Source organism: Numenius arquata, chromosome 11 (genome assembly GCF_964106895.1).
Source record: "Numenius arquata chromosome 11, bNumArq3.hap1.1, whole genome shotgun sequence".
NCBI classification, from domain to species: domain Eukaryota; kingdom Metazoa; phylum Chordata; class Aves; order Charadriiformes; family Scolopacidae; genus Numenius; species Numenius arquata.
In genome coordinates, this window is record NC_133586.1 from 9,722,623 (window position 1) to 9,740,218 (window position 17,596).

The window sequence follows — 17,596 nt, forward strand, 5'->3', positions numbered from 1 at the left end:
CAGCAGAGGTGCCATGCCAAGCACACAGCCCTGACTATACATGTCTCAGACATAAGCAACACAGGAATAGGATCTGTGTAGGACAGCAAGAATAATCAGAGCTATCCTCAGTTATAATTGGTGGTGTTATTTTAACTGCAATTGCAAAAAAAATCTCCATTGCAGTTCAAACAAGGTCTAATCGTCTGTGATATTGTTAAGCAATGTGCTCTTGGAAAGGACTATGCCAAAACATCTGATATCTGTCCTTTCATTACGCCATGGTGCAAAATGGGTTGTGGGGGTTGTACCAGATCCAACTACTGGGATAACAGCTCTGGAAACTGAAGAAGAATTATTTGGTCAAGAAACACTGTTTATGCCCAGTGTTTCCCATTGGCAAAGTGTTTCTGGATCTCTGGAGCCAACCAGCAAGAAAAAACATCAGGGGTGGAGGGGAATCTGGGCCTCAGTGGCCCCCAGGCTGGAGAGAGCCTGTGTCCCCATGTGATGTCCGCTTTGTGACTTTCATGCCTGAACAACTCTTTCCGGACTCAGTAAGATTTCACCTACCCTTTCATGCCACTACTAGCCAACTTCTTTACTGTCTGAGAAGCTGATGCAGGCCACCTTTTAATCAAACACAACCGGGGCCAAGCAAAACTTGGCACCTTCCCAAAACAAGCCATGGAAGGGGCAGGTCCTTACCTGTGACTCCAGTGGTGTCTCCTTCAACTCTGATGTCTTGACATGCCCATGGACCGATGCTGCAGAAATTGCTTTTCTGTATGAAATGCTGTGGACTACATCCTAGGGATCTCGTGTGAAATGGCTTGTAGGGAGAGCAGAAACTGTGCTGCACCACTTGGTACTTGCTTCCAAGGAAACACTTGCCTCCAGGGAGCCTGACTGGTATTTTTTCAATCATGCTGATGTTTTCCTGAGAAACTCTTCTGCCCTGGAACAGGGCACCTGAAGACAATGTTGCCACACAGCCCTTTGGGTCTTCCTTGTGGTGATGAACCCCTGGGTAGCTGGGGACAAGGGTTTTGAACTGCTTTACCCCAGCTTGCAAGCCTTAGGCTAGCTTACAAGTAATTTTTTTTGGATCTTGAGCCTTATCCTGGAGAGGATATTTAGCAGAGTTTCATCTTTCATTAACTGTGATGAGCATCCAGATCCCAGTTTTGGGAAAGGAAAGGTGGTTTAGCTCCTTGTTAATATCTTTCTGTGACTTTGGGAGAAGACTCATAGTTTGCCCAAACGTTTAATGCAGGACTGTGTTTGTTTTTAAATCTTACAGGACATTCCCTATACGTGGATTCCAGATTTATGATGGGCCTGTCAGGATGGCAAAATGCACTTTCAAGAAGTTCACTCCGACTGTTGACAGATACTCAAGTGCCATCGGGTTCTTCATGAAAAACTCCTGGCAGATAAGCCCCCAGAACAATGTGTCACAGATCCTGATGGAGAAAAGTGTGAGTAAGAAAAGCAGAAATGCATGCTGTTAGATGTGCAATTTTTTAGAGGTTTTTAGAAGAGGTGAGAGATCTAGCCTAGAGCAGGAATTTCCAGGTAGTGATGCATGTTACATTGGTGCACACCATTGATCCATTTTGCAGCGCATTTTCCTTTTTTTTTTTTTTTTTTTTTTAAATGAAGGTTATTTATAAGCTGGTAAAATGTTAAGGTATCTTATGCCTGGGCAGATGTACATTAAAAAAATCTGCATTAGAGGAAGATTTCACCTTGTAAACAGAAGATCCAGGACTTCACTCTTAGCTGGTGCAGCATTACCAGCTTTCATATGCTGAGGACCTGGTGAGGACCTGGCCTCAGAGGTTGAGGGGAACACAAATGAGATGTCAGGAAGCAGAAAGCTGCAAAACAATTCTTACACAGACATAAGCAAATGCACTTAGAAGCAAAGCCATGGCCCAGTTTCTGGCATCAGCAGTGAAATTCCTGTTGAGCACAACAGGGACTTCCCTTGAGCAGTGACAGCAGAATGGGGCTCTATCTCTGCCTTGACAGGAGCCATAGGATGCTGAGCAATTCCCGTTCTTGTCCTAGATTCCTGCAGGGATTGTGACCCTGTGTGCTTGGCTTGGGAAATGATAGATTCCACCTGGCCCGCTCCCAGGGATCACAACTTCTCCTTAGCTTTTTTCGAACAAGGTCCATGCTTGTTAGGATGTCCATGAACTGTAGTAACTTTGGCTTGAGGTTTGGCTTTTTTCTTGAGAAAAATTTCCATTGCTCTGGGATTGACCAATATCACTCTCTCTGGCAAGCAGTTAGTTTGTCTGTCCCCTCTCTGGTACACTTTAGACTAACAACAGGAGGGCATTTAATGAAAGGATGATGTCGATTGCAGTCACTTGACTGCTCCTCTAAAGAAAACTCCTGTGCATTTCAGTAAAGATATCTAAGTTACCTTAGTGCTTTAGGGAGCTTTGGAACACAAATAAAGGCTTATTTGCTGTACCTTCTTTATGTCCTCCTTTGGAGAAATGGTTATAAGATGATCATGGGGAATATGAATGAGAAAATCAACATGGAACCAGGGAAGAGGTCTTATTAAAAAATGTACGATGGAAAAAGTTCTATTGGTAGAGTGGAAATTTTCCTCCAGTAATGGGTGTAGGACTCTGTCCAACAGAATGGTTTCAGACAGATGATATCTGTGCACATTAGCAGAGGGGATGATTACCTCTTGAATGGCTGAAAATGCAGCTCTTTAATACAGTTGCACCATTTGAGGCCAATGAGCCTGTTAAATATCCCAGCATTTTTTGTCTGAGAGGCAGTTTAGTACTGCAGCGCCTTTAAGATCTGAGATTTTCAAGGTAAAAATGGTCAGAAGACTTACTAGATACTCCTGCAAAGCAAATTAAAATAATACAGTCAGCCTGTTACAAAAAAACTATTGACATTATCCCAATAATTATTTCTTATATGTACATTTCCAAGAAATACACATTTCTGAAGTTGGTGTTTTGCCAACTTAAAAACCATTTATGTTTGTAACCACCTGCATCCCAGCACTTTTCACTTTGATTCTATTTTATCTGGATTGAACCCAGATGTGCTAAATCTGATTTCAGACTTGAAGGACCACGGTTAGTTTATTGTTTTGTTGTTAATTGCTGTATGGGACAATATGTCTTTGACTAGTTAAGATAGAGCTTGTAGGCCGCTTTAATTAATTTTCCATCTCCAGGCTTCATTTTATTACTTTTTAAAGGGTAGCTAAGTACTAATTCCCTAAAGGATAATTATTTTACAGTTGTTTTTTAAGAAGAAATTGAATGTTACTGCAAGTTGTATAGTGATGACAAAACTATTAGTCATGCTGAAGGAATAATTGTATAATTAATCAGACTAATCAGCAGATTGGTCAGACAACAAAATTGTAAAGCCAGTCAAGTCTTGTTTAATTGCAGCACTAACAATACTCAAGTAGAACAGAAGACCTAAACACTATGATCCACAAAAAGTATTCTAGTTGCCTTTCTGTTGACAAACATAAATCTCACATGTTAAGATATCTGTGCATTTATCAATAGCAACATTATTGCTAGGCTTGTTTGTTTGTTTGCTTGTTTTAAAAAGGCTGCTTTTTAAAAGTTATTTCAAAGCAGTGGAAGTGGTAGTTGGTCTTAAGCCAGCTGAAGGCATGACTGATGGTTGTGGTCTCCTGTAGATCTGGTTACTGTCAGTCAGTAGGACTTGGAGACCCCAATGGAGACGGCCCCAGTCCAGAACAGAGCCATGTCCGAACAGGATATTTCTGCATCATTTCTTAAGAAGACCTGACATACCTCTTTTTAGTCATAAAATAGCAACCCATTCATCCCTCTGCCTTTTTGATGCACAGCTCCTGTAGAGTGAGGTGAGGAGCAAGAGGTTGTACGTGACCTTTTGGGCTCCCATGAACAAGGCCACCTCCAGCAGGTGCAGAAACTCACAAGCAGTCCCAGTTCACATCTATTGCTAATAGTCACTCTGGTTATTTTTTCCCCACGGCTGGGAGCTTAGGGTGGATTCAAGCCGATTCTACTCTTAGCTGTGCCAACACTATGGCATCTCTGAAATCACTTGTGCCAAAGAAATCTCAGTGGTCTGTGTGGGGTAGGTTTCTGTCCTCAGAAGAGCTCAGAGGGACCAGAACTGGCTTCTGGCTGTGGTCTAGCGACTCCCATGGGATTGCAGTCCTGCCTAGCTAAGAGATGGGCGCTTCCTGATGTTGTCTTTACTATGTTTAGCCTGTGTTGTCTTAGCACAGGGTTTCTGCGTCAAAGCAGAAATTTGCAACCAGTTCCAGTTCATGATGGGAAAAAGAAAAGCAGACACTGAGTTACAGTGCAAGTCTCTTGCTCTCTGAAAAAGAGGGCAGAAAAAAAATCCCAAACCCCAAAGAGACTCTTGACCAAAGGGAACTTGCAGGGTGAGGGCTTGCATCACTCCATCGGAGTAAAAGCCATGCTAATAAGGGCAGAGTCCTTCAATGGTAAAATAGAGGAAGGTTCACAATGACTGAAAATGGTTTCCCTAAAATGGTAACAGTGATATGGGTTTTTTGGCAGCTTGTGCCAATACTTGAATTTTAGAAAAAGTGGCAAGTTATTATGATGTTTTCCAGTATGTTATTAATTTTTTAATATAGAAAGTGTTTTCCACTGCAGTCTTCAGGGTTTGTCTGCAGCTGTGTTCAGCGTGCTGCCTTTGGGCAGGTTGGGTTAGCATGTTCCTAAGAGATTACGTACTCAAGTAACCATCATCCGTCAGGGCTCCCTGTCAGGCTTCAGACAGGTAATTCAAGTAACCTTTCTACCATATCACTCCCAGGTTGTCCACACCTAGTGAAAATTAGGTGTCTGAATAGTAGTGTGGTATCTAGACATGACCTGTCTCTGCACCCTCTTCTAGCTCATTCCTAGCTCCGCATGGACATACCTGACCAGCTGAGTCTTTTCTCTGTCCATGTGTATTCAATTAGATAAAAAAAAATAAATGTTGCCATAGCTGTAACTGCAATCTCAGTGCACCCCTACCCCTCAGGGTACAAAAGTAAGGTAACCGTGAGACTTATAAAAGAAGTGACATTGCTCATTAACATTTCCATTTTGTTCCTGACTTTCGGACTTTTTTAGAGGAGAATGTTAGAGATCAGATTGGCGTTAGCACCAAAACTGTCTGCTGCTGGATGGAAAGACTGCGAGTTTTAGCCAAATGGAAGCCGTACTGGCTGTGCCTTAGTTTGTTTTGAAGTCCAGCTGACTTTGTTCTCCTCCCCAGTGAAGTGCCTGTTTCCATATGCAACTCCAGAAATGCACTGTCACAATGTATTTATAATGGAGCTTTGAGCTGCAGCAGAGTGTTTACATTTTTAAAAATATCTTCTATAAATTAAAATGAAAGAAAAAAAATCCAGCTTTTGGGATCCTCCTACTTTGCCAAGTAGCCCTTTGGGCAAAAATTTCCTGCGGTGCAGTTAGAAAAGGTTTTAAAACACTCAAAAATTTCCATATGTTTGAGCCTCCTTTCAATGAGACTGGTTCAGGTATTTGTTTATGAGACTCAGAAAAGAAGGTGGCAGAGAAAAAGTTTTAATCTCTGATTTAATTTTAAAGGAATAAAGATTTTTATTCTGCAAGTAGTTCTTGCTGCAGTGGTCATTTTTTTTAAGCCAATGGGACTTTCCATCTAACTCAGAATCACAATGACCCTCCTATTCTCCTAAGCTGTTCTGTTTATTATTGTTGAAATAAAGTCTTTAAAGCCCTTAGTAAACTTGCAGCCTAATCCTGCTGACCCTAATTCTTACTCATGTGCACAGTCCAATTAAAATTAGTTGGGCTAAATGGAACAAATTACAGTCCTTTGAGTCGGCGTGATCCAGTCGCTATTTATGCCGTCTGCTTTTATACACATTGCTGCAGGATTCATTCGGAGTGCTTGACCTGGAGTAACTATTTTCTTGATTACTTCAGAACTTAATGGTTGCACACTGTAATAATTTTCTCTGCAGACATTAAAATATTCCATGCCTTTTTGCTGAACATCTGCAGTTTCCTTGTTTTGCTGGATTTTCATATCAGGACAGATTCTTTTGCTTAGCTGCTGAAAAATCTTGAAAACAGAGCTGTGCATAATGCGGATAATGCTGCTTCCTGCTATTTCTCTTTCCTATAAAAAATTCTTCAGGGGTTATATTAGAATGTGCACAAGAGCCAATTCTGAGAACTGCTGTCACTTTTATGAGTTTTATAAGGTTTTAGGGGAACAATTAGGAAAAAATGGCACTCACAGAACCCCCTAGAACAGCCATTGAAAATATATGAGAAAATTCACCCAATATCTAGTAATTTTTGTTTCTTTGATCACAGCTGTGATATTCCTCAGTGCATTTCATAATCTTCCAGTACTTCCCTACCCTTTGAGTCATCCTCTTCCTTTTGCCACTGTACAATTTATTGCTGCGTGATTTCAAGGAATACATGGTCATGCGGGTGCATTTCAAAGAACTGAAAGTCTAATTTTTGTGAAAATATCTGCTGGGATTAAGAAATGAGGGGAAAACCAATACAGCTGGAAATTTTTCTAAATAGATAAGGCAAAACAGAAGTCTTTACTCAGACAATAGAGCTTTCTAGTTCTGTATCACTGTTTTGGCTGTAACAAATACTGCAAACCCAAGTCCTTACTTAGAGCTAACCAGTAATTGTTCTTCTTATTTTCTCCTGCTAGGTTGGACTGAAAGTGTTTTTTGGCAGATCGGGCCAATGGTTTGGAAACAATGATAATGACGGTGACAAAATGTCTATCTTCCATGATCTGGATGGCTCGGTGACAGGCTACCCGGACACTTTCATAGGCAGAGCGGACAACTACTTGCTGCGTCATCCCGGGTGTCTCACTGTCCCGCGCTGGAACGGGGTGATGTGCACCGGGAAATTCGCACAGGTAATGGGGTAACATTGCTGGGCACGTTGGGTGGGTGTCCTCAGATACTCTGCTGAGGGGTGGTGGAGTGAAACCTACTCAACACTCCGCAAGAGAAGAGGTGAGCAATAAACTGGGTATAATTTTCTCCTCCAAGTGTTATCTGCCTAATTCCAATTCTGTTGTGCCGCTGCCTGCAACCCATGGCTGTAAGGAGCCCTGTCTCTTCTTGTCGCCCACAAGAAGCTGCAAGTTGAAATTGAGTTGGGGAAAGTTTCGTGTTTTCTAGTTCTTGCTTCCAGGCATTTGTCCACTCTGTCATGAGGCTCTGGTGGATAAGTCTGGTGAATGAAATTTCAGTAGTGGAAGATGTTACTCCTCTGATACATCCCGCTGTTTTCAGGGTAGTGAAATGGGTGGTTGAGACACAAACTCACACTTATTTCCCATCCAGAAATCACTGGCTGAGGGATGGGCAGTCTTAGGTCAGGGCAGTCTTTAACCTTCATCAGAGTTTTCTATATCATGCTTGAGTTAGAGACCTTAGCTGAGATGTCAACACCTTGGTAGAAACGGCTGCAAATACCAGGTAACCTTTCAGTAGGGAAAGAAAGAAGGAGGAGAATGGTAAATGGAGGGAAAATATGACCTCAAAATCAGATTGCGGTTCATTCTGTGTTGCTCAAATTTCAACAAGACCTTTATGGGTGGATAGAGCATCCTGTAAATACGTGACTAACCACAGCTTTCACAGTCACCTGTAAGATACCGCAGATGGCTCTCCTTGTTCCTCTACTTCTAAAGGATACTAATCCAGGCCTATTTTAAAACTCCAGTTACTCCAGCTGGACATCTTGCCAGATCTCCTCTCTACTTGTGTTTCACAAGCCAAATATTAAGACTGTTTGTGGAGTCACACAGAGCACCACATGGTTTGAGGTTGGAGAGTGCGTACTGGGAGCCCTTGCACAAGATGTGGCTTTTGGAGGGACCATTATCTTCTCCTAACCCCTGAGAACAGCCCTGCACTGTCAAATAAAGACTGTAGTGGGGTGCACTGCTGGATATGAAAGGCAAGAATAGAATATGAAGTGATCTTAACATAAGATCAGAGTTCATGAGATACAGCAGGTGTTATTTATTTTCTTATTTATTTGTTAAGCCTTCTGTGCACTTGGGAGCACTCTGCAGACTGTTGTCTCATTGGGAGTCAGTAGGCATTGCCCATACATCAGCAGTTGTGGCACAGGAGGAAGCTCTGCCTGAAATCACTGAGGACTGGGCAGCATTAAAATTGCCTTGAGAGGAGCAGGCCGTCAGGTTTCCCTTTGTAACATGTAATTTTGTGAGCCTGGGGATTAGCAGAGCCTGATTTCCTGCAGTTGCACCTCAGGATGGGTTTCAAACCTAGACTCATGGATTTTCCACATTGGGAGATTTCTGAAGGTGCTTTCTCTGTGGCTTCTCTGATGTGAAGTGTGGGCTTGCGCTTTGGGTAGTCAGACACAACACTGCTCCCCTTTCTCCAAGGAACTTTATGCATGAAACTTTTAGGCATGCAATTATCCTTGAGACCTCTATGCCAATGTAATATGTGCACAGACAAATCCAGATTACACATGTCTCTTTAAACTAAAAAGAAAGTATATTCATTTGCTTTAGTTGTGCAGCAGAGAGCAGGAGTTGCTATTTCAGTGTCTAGACATTGGACTTACATCCCCTGGTTTGCTCTTGACTCGGCAGAAACAGGATTGGGCTCCTGTGAAACACTCCCATTGAATTAGGGTTTTGTGCTTGGCACTTACATTTTGCTCTGTGTCTCTAGAGAAATGATATTCTCTGCTCTGGCAACCTAACAGTTAAATTCAGAACTGTAAACAAGTAGGCATTTATATTTTTATTTCTATTAATACCCTCCTGGTTATGGCACTCTATGTGGTGAGGCAGTTTTTCCACCATAGAAAGTTTCCTTGGCTAGGTTTAGGCAAGCATAAACATTTGCTTGTCTGGGATCCATTACTTACCAGCATTTTTCAACTAATCAGTATCCAGCAGGATGAGTAAAGCTCATATTAAATGCTTCACTTTATGGGTTTTGGGTAGGGAAATATATATATATGTGCAGGGTAGAAGAAACTGGTCCCGTGCAGCAGTGTTTGATTTAATTTGGAGGGTATATATGTTGGAGTATTTCAGCTTAACCCTGGTTCTCAGCACCCTGACAAACTGATGATTTGTTTGTGTGCTAAATTCCAAATGTCATATTTTAGATCAAAAGCCTAAAAGAGTGAATCCAATTACAGTGAAAGACGGTTTATTTGATCTTAGCAACTCTATTACAAAATCTGTTTTTCTTTTCCTTTTCATGCAGCTCTGGTAGACAAGAGCTTTTATTCTTCCCTAGCATAAGCAGGTGAAAATGTCCTTTCAGTTCAAGGAAATAGTGACTCTGATATTACTGCTGAACTCGGCCCAAGATAGTCAGCCTAGGGATGGGCCACTTGGTGTGGAAAAGTGAGATCCAAGTCCTTCAGCTAATATTGCAGGCCAATCCTTTCTGAGCAAAGTGTCTAGAGTTCAGTTAATTCCCTTCTGCTTGGTTTCTTTCATTCACTTTTCATGCTCATCTTCTCCTGGATGCAATTTGCCTAGGAAAGGAAATGCCTGGGGAAAACCTATTCCTCTGGCAGCATATTCAGCTCCACAAAAACCTGAGGACAGACTTTCCTGAGGGTGTTTTAATCTGGCAACTCAAGTTGACATTCCCACCTTCCTACGGTTTCTTCATGGTCCTTCCTCCTCACCATCTCCAAGGAGCATCGTGCCACCTTCCCCATATGGTGTCCAAGACCTTCCTTCAGCAGGGAGCACTAAGAAATGCCTCATGCTTTGGCTCCAATGTTGCTTTTCACTACCAAAAAAAGGGTTCTGAGATCAGTTTAAAATGACGAAATTTACACATGCAAGAACTATCAGGTCTTTGTGTCCTCCCCTTTCGATCCTGGAGCCTGTAGGGTTGGTGTTGTTCAAACAAGACCAACCCCTTTGCTTTTTAATGACAATTGAAACTCTCATGTTGTAATGTAAATAAAGTGAGGCTTTAAGGAAGAACAATAAATAGAGGGAGACTCACAGGGAAATCACAAGAGTTGGCAGCACCACATCTTCTGGCAACCTCTGTGAGTCACTCAGACTCCATCAGCAGGGTGCTGATGTCCTTAGTGTCCCATCAATCTGACTTTCAGCTGTTGCAAAGTCTAGTAATGAAAGAAAAATGTAGGGAGAGGCTCATCCCATAGTTCTCTCCTTGTAGGTGGGTGAGTTTTTCAACTGCAGTGAACTGGAGACTCCTCAACGCCTGCATTACTCGTTAAAATGTAAATGAGATTCCTCAACCATTTCTGATTTTTATACAAATTGTAAGACAAGTGCCTTGGCTCCCACTGGGCAGTTGAAGCTGTGCACTTACTGCTTCCTTGCAGACTTCACAGCAACTCATCAGGAGAGGTTGTGAAACTTCTCTTTTTTGGTATTAGCCTTCATTAAAATAAGCAGAGTGTTTGGCAGTAAGTGCTATTTTCTTTTATAAGGTTAAAAAGGTGTTAGACAGTCATAAGTGACTGCCACATGGCTAAATTAGTGTCAGTTTTGAATTAACAAAAAATGGATGCCTTGCTATTATAAAACGCTTTAGGAAATGCTGTTGATTTTTTACCAGTTCACCTAGTTACTACCTTACTGTGGGCAGCTGAAATAGAAATTATTCCACTTCTGTTAACTCTGTTCTTGCAGTGAATGTTTGCAACTGCGTCTCCAAGTTATACACCTTCAGCTGGTACTGTGTGTATTCTGTGCCTGTGTACCTGGTTTTGCAAAGCAAGAGATGCAGTAGGTAGCGAACGGCGCTTTTCTAACCACAAGCAAAGCCATACAATCCCAGGGTACCTGCAATGCTTGAGGATTGTCAGCTTGCAGAGACTGGGAGGAAGGAAAAGCCTGCATGATATTTTTCAGCTAATGATGCCTGTGTTTTGACAAAGAGGTCCCATTTTCATGTTTGGTGTACACCAGTGGAAAATCAAAGTAGTTTTGCTGATGTCAGGGACATCCTACCATGTCTTAGAGAAAGAAAGATACCTTTTTTTTCCTTTCTGAAAGAATTTTGAAGTCTTCACCTGGAAATTTCACAGAGAAAATGTATTGCTCTGGGAAATTAACCTTTTTTTGTTCAAGTCAAACAACCAGAAGGGGAGAAGGTATGTTTTGAGCTTCTCATTTTTAAGGTATTTTGCCCCAGTTTGACAGCTGACAGCACAGCAGGACAAAAGAAATGTTAAAGAAACTCGAAAGTAAGCAAACTTTTTCTCAGACACCAAGATTTTCTGCTCCAAGACTTTGCATGTCGCTTATCTTCATACTCACTATGCAGTTGAATAGCAGGTCCCCCATGAATTGTAAAAGAACTTATCTTCTCAGTTTCACAATCTACTTGGGAAAATTGCCATGTAAGCACAGGGAAATCTGACACATCTTTTCAGCTTGAAGTGTTAGCAGCTAAAATGACAACTTTGTCCATTAAACCATCCAGGCAAGTAGAAGGCTCATGTTTTATAATGTTTTAACTAGCTCTTCTCCTACTACATTAGGCTGTCATCACTTATCATATTTTAAAGTATCTTTATGACCCACTTTCTTCTCTTAAATATTTCAATAGAGCTAACCAAAAATTATGGAGGTGTTGCTAAGGAAGATGGATTTTTCATTCTAGAAACAAATTCCTTGTTTCCTCCTTTCCACTCCTATTCACAAGTGTTTTGCACCTGCAAAGGTAGGTACAAGGAAGAAAAGTGATAAAGTTTTCCAAGTTCAGTTCAAGTGAGTAAACGTGTCTCAGAGTAGAGGCTGAGGAAGAAAAGAGACCACATTTTGACATCCTGAGAACACTGTGCTGGGACAGTGGCTGATATCTCACCTATCTGGGGCTGGTGGAGCTCAAAGGGTTCTTTTTACTTCATTCATCTCATCGGGAATTAAATGCAGCCTTTTGTTGGATGATTCTTCTGGGATTGGATTCCCCTCTTGCCCCTTGTTCCCTCAAATGAGGGGAGAGGCTGAGGGGATGAATGGGAAAATGTGGAGTGTTGCCTTCTGTGCAGGTTGGTGTGTTCAAGAAGGATGAAGCCATCAGGAATGTCATTCCGGAGCTGAGCCCAGTTGCTGCCAGAAACATGTCAGGCAGCCCCTGCTCCCAGTCAAGAGTCCTGTTGACTTAGTGATGCTCTACCTGGGCAAAAGAGTCTCTTTGTGTAGGATCTAGGTTGTTTGATCAGGGTGTTTACCTACTGTGACCTCCTTTAGTGATAAACATTTTGCATGATCCACCAGATCTACTACACCAAACTACTCTGAAAATCACATCCTTAGTGGCTTGCAATTCTGGAAGGCATTCACTCAGTGGCCACTGCTGGTCATTATAGGAGACAAAGTCCATTTACGAATATTTCTGTCAACACAGAAGTGTCATTTTTCTTTGTTCTAGTAATTACTGTTTCATTCTCAAACCAGCAGTCTCCATTATTCCTTAATGTCAGACCTGTGACTTGGTCCCTGGGCACTTGAGGGAAAATGTTACCAACAAATCTCTGATAGGCTTTCCCCCTTTTCTTACTGAAGCATACTGTAAACTCTTCCAGCACTTTCTTAAACTCGTTAACAATCACTGTAGTGAGCAGCTCAGGCCATGCATAGCCTCCTCTCTCTCTCTTTTATTCCTTTTCCACAAATACCTTAATGTATATAGGAATCTTTTGAACTTTTGGGAGTGATTGAATGCATTTCCTTCCTTTTTTTTGGCTTATTTTATCATTGGTGCATTTAATTTTGTAGTAAGTGTACAGCAGCCACTTTAATATTCTATGTTTGCTGGAGACATATATTAGAAGGAAATAACAGCAGTTTACAGTGATAGGACAGAAACTCTTGTTTCTTATCCACAAAGACACAAGCGGAGTATTATTTTGCAGTATCAGAGTTCATTCCAACTGTTCTTTGTCAGAAAATGCTGTTTTGATTGAGAAAATTAATACATTGATGGGATTTCAGGTCCGTAGGGACCTTACTGATCACCTGCTCTGATCTCAGCACTTCCCCATCTGGTTGGGGAAAAATGAGATTGAAATGTGGTTTGTTGTATTGCATGTTACTGACTTTCCAATCACGGTTTAAATGCAAAGGGAAAATAGGTTTTCCTCTTTGGTTTCAGGAATAAAAAAGGTCTTTTATCAGACTGTAAAAATAACTTTTTCTTCCTTGAACCATCAAGAATGAGCAAACGGGCTGCTGCTCAGAGACTGGGGTGAATTACTTGATCAATAGTTTCAGCCATCAGGAAAAAATTACTGTTTAATGCAATTCTGGGATCCACTTTAATCTTCAAGGGTCTGCAGATACCACTCATGATAGGTTCTCATCATTAAAGTGCAATGGTGTGAAAGAAGGAACAGACTGAATAGCCAAGACACATTTACAACCAGTTTTGGTTTGCTTCTTTGCCTCAAGACCCAGCATGAGGCTGCTGAATTCAGGGGTAAGGTGAGAGGTAGGCAGAGATGGCCTGTCTTTTGGAGGTCCTGAGGAGCTCAAACTCAACATCAAGAGCAGGCACAAGCGTGGAATTCTTCTGAGCATGAAACTGGAAATGGGAGCTGAATGAGCTAGAAACCCCAACTAAAATTAGCCCATATATAATCCAGTGAGAGACAGTCTGGTTTTGCAGAGCTTTCAATCTGCTTAGACAAGAGGAAGAGAAGCAGATATGGAGATGTGAGGGGCCAAGGTCTCATAGCCCTGCATTAGAAGGCGGATATCCTGATAAAAGGAGTCTCACCCTCTCTGCTAGTCTTGACTATGCTTGTATCCTTGCCTGCGGCCTTAAAATCTTAAGAGACTACTGCCTCCATTTTGGTCTACCTTAAAGACAGAAATTGAGCTTATAAGTAATTTTGCTGGATGGATGCTCATGTAGAAGCTTAGACTTTTCTGAGCTAGCATGGATCTTTATGTTGGGTCTAAATTCTTGATGCAAAGAGTGCTATTCTACACTGCAGGAGAGTGAAAGAAGCAGGATTATAGGTGTCCTCAGTGCATTTGAGACCCTTCAGGGAATATGACAAGCTGTCTCCTATGACCCCGCATGCCGAAACAGATTTGTATGACTAGCTGTGCATCCTTTTTTTTGCACCGGAAATTCACATGGGGCAAAACAGGTGAACGTTATGCACTCCGCCTTAAAACTACTGATTGCCACATGACTTGGCCTTCATTTGAGTTACAGCCGGACAGAAAGAGCATGCAACAGGAGCGTACTTTGTAGAGTTAAACTACAGGCCAAGGGAATCTGTTGGTCCCTGCACAGAAGAGCTCTCTGTTGAAGCCTGTGGGACATGGTGCTTGGTCTATAAGGTTATATAGTCAGGCCATCAAGTTTTAGCCCCCAAATTTTCAGCATAGTCTTCTACTTGAGCACAAAGATGTGGATTCTATTACATAACTGGACTGAATCCAAAGCCTATTGAAATAACTTAAGAGTTTTCTGTATTTTCAATAGAATAAGCCTGTTTTTAAAGTGCAGTTATTTGAATTGATAAAAAAGTTACTTTGTGATATTTGCTTGATTATCCTTCTCCCTTAAGATTTTGAATACTGAACATTTTTATGGTGCTGTACAATTCATACCTCACTTCATGGTGTCCCCACGAATGGCTGCAGATGCTATTTCTGGTTTACCTTTTTATTTGAACTGGAAATGTTTCCGTGACTTTCCAAATGTTCTGAGCTCTTCATTGGCAGAAACCATTTACAGGCAACTATGATCAAATGCACATGTTATGGCTGAGCCTGGCTGGTTTAATGGATATGTTTGTCATTTTCCTTTCACCCTCAGCTTTATATTCAGGCCAGGCGCCCTGAGAATCTGACCTTATCCATTGCCAGAGCCGCATACCATTCCCATCCCTTGCGGTTGCAAGGCGTGAACAGAGGAGCACCATACCAGCAGTACCAGCCCGTCGTCATGCTCGAGCAGGCTTATATCATCCAGTGGGACGGCAGAGCACCTGAGGATATTATCTTGTACCCCATCAACTTCAACAGGTACTGCCCTATGTTGTTAGAAAGCATTCTTTTTCCAATAGATCTGGAGTTATTTCCTAGGTTATTCACAAGTGACCTTTCAAATGTCTCAGCAATTTCTGAGAGCGTGGAAGCAAGGTGTTAATGGCTGGCACTTACTGATGCAACAAGATGCCTCTGCTTTCGCTTTATTCCAGCTTTTTTGATGTGCAGAGACATTTCTCTTTCCAGAAAGTTTTGAAACAGAATCCAAGTAAGTCCTGGCCTGCTGTCCCTGAAATCCCTCCAGAACAGCCCTGGCTCTTGTTCGTTTGTTTGTACTGGTTGCTGGACACATAATTTATCTCCCATATATATAAAGTGCAGAAGTACATCAGAATGCGCACAGAGCTTTGCATTTTCTGTAATCCAAACAGCACTCCAGTCACTTTCTTTTTACATAAAGTTTTAAAATGTTAGGACTCAGTACAGCAAAATTATAGGTTGTGCCATGTTTATTTTCCATGTTTTCTTCTAGCATTATATAAAAGCGGAGTATATCGATTTTAGATACTACTTTTTCTCCCTTGCAGTCTGTTTCATTTTGCATAATTTCATTCATGGTTTTTAGTACTGGTTTTTCTTACTTCAGTGAAATTATTTGTGCTTTGGGCTGGTACATCTGTTAGGAGAGAGTTCTGCAGTCCAGCCAGCTTAGCAGTGACAGACATTGCTATGGTTTGCACAGATATGCTGCCAGAGATGAGCACCACAAAAAAAAATCTGGCCATCACCTTGGCCTCTCCAGTTCATGTGACTCCTCAGTTATCAATAAAAATGCAATGCAGCAGAAGTACAGAGTTATGCAAATGAAATATTCCATGATTACACGCAACCCAGCCACACAGAGGCTCAGATTTGCAAAGCAGGTTTTAGATAGTTGAGATGAAAGAAGTCAGAGACCCTGAGGACACGAAGCAGCATGTACTGCTGGTAAATCTCTCAGGTTCCCAAGTCCAGCTAATCTTATCCACCAAACCTCACGTCCTCTGCTCCTCCAGCAGAGTGTCACTGCTGTGGTTTTAGCATAGGATAGTTTTGGCAAAAGCTTGAACACCATTTGGTTCCCCTGAACTTTGGAGCTGAAGAAATTTGGGGAAAAATACTGTCCTTAGTTCCCATTATGAAGCCCCATGGGAATGCAGCCACAAAGGGCAATATTTCCTCTTTATAGATGCCCGTTATAGTAAGTGATATACCTAGTCCTCTTGATTTAAAGATGTAGTAGCTGTAGGGCCATGACTAAGTCACTGGAGGATCGGTGTTTTGACACTCTGGTCACAGAGTAATTACTACAATTAAATCACTGTTTTCCGTATTAATATATCTTTGTACAATTTAAGGAAGAAGAAAACCCATTAGTCACTCAGGGACAAGCTGATCTTTCCAATTATTATCTTTCTTAAAACGATTAGCTATTTCCTTGGAATTGCAGAGCTAAATCTTCTGCCGAGTAACTGGTGGTTACTCTATCACTGTGCCAATTAGTACTTGCCAAAGCTTTGGCCCACAGTCTTCAAGCACAGATTCAAATATGAAGGCAGCACTGGGTCTTTGGTAAAGCTTGGCTTGAAGTTTAGCTCTTGTTCAAGCAGCAACTTAATTTACATTTTACTGCTAAAAACCACAACGTGGTTGTGGTTCTCTTTGTCTTGTGTGAAACCAGTTCTTTTGAATAGGGCAAAGGTTTGTAAATTTTTCTGATCCAGAAACAGTTGGCAAGGTGTGTGTTTGTGTTTTGAAGAACTATAAACAAGAAATACCCTGTAATGAAGGAAACCCACAATTTTACTTCATTCCATTTAGAGCATCTTGCTAAGAAATAATTGGGAATGAAATGTGTGGCTGCCCCATATACATCTCAAGTATGCTGGATCCTAACTAATGTGAGACTTAAGGCTGATGCAATGGCAATAGACAAATGTCCAGACTACCTGCAAAAACATGGAGAAATGAGATTCCTGTAGAAGGGTAAGGGAATTGAGGTGAAAAAGAGGATTTAGGAGTTTGAAGGAAAACGAATGCCTGCCTAAGCAGTTCCATGTATGACCTTTAGTAAATTGTATTCCAGTCACTTCTGGAATGGAAGAAATCTCAGATTGTGGAGCCCAGAGTAATCACAGTTAGAAAATCAGGGAAGGCTCTTACCTGTCTCAAGTGGCTTTATGTTTTGTTTGTTCTTTTTATAATCCAAAATACTGAATAATCTGCCAAAAAATGAGCTCTTAACATAGCAACATCTGTGCAGAATATGTGATGCAAGCCAAAAAATGTTTGATGAACTTTAGTAGAAATTTTCTAGGATTAACATTTTCAGACATAACCTGGGTGAACAATTAAACTATTTTTAGCCTTGTTATTGTAAAATGATGGATGGATATATCCGGGATGCTGCCTGTGCCGCTAGACAGCCCTCACGCTTCTGGAGCAATTTGCTCTGCGCTGGCTAAAGGAAGGTCAGAGGGGAAATAAGGAATTTGACAGGGAGATGCGTACC

General features: G+C 41.5%; 1 protein-coding gene across 1 annotated transcript in view; it reads left to right on the forward strand.

Annotated features, from left to right (window-relative positions):
• The window catches only part of LOC141469841 (cell surface hyaluronidase CEMIP2-like), a 57,646-nt gene that overhangs the window by 21,969 nt on the left and 18,081 nt on the right, over positions 1-17,596 (forward strand). The window contains exons 17-19 of the mRNA XM_074155589.1: positions 1,283-1,460; positions 6,736-6,951; positions 14,873-15,081. Of these exons, the coding sequence (XP_074011690.1) occupies positions 1,283-1,460; positions 6,736-6,951; positions 14,873-15,081 (603 nt within the window). The remainder of the gene's footprint in view (positions 1-1,282; positions 1,461-6,735; positions 6,952-14,872; positions 15,082-17,596) is intronic.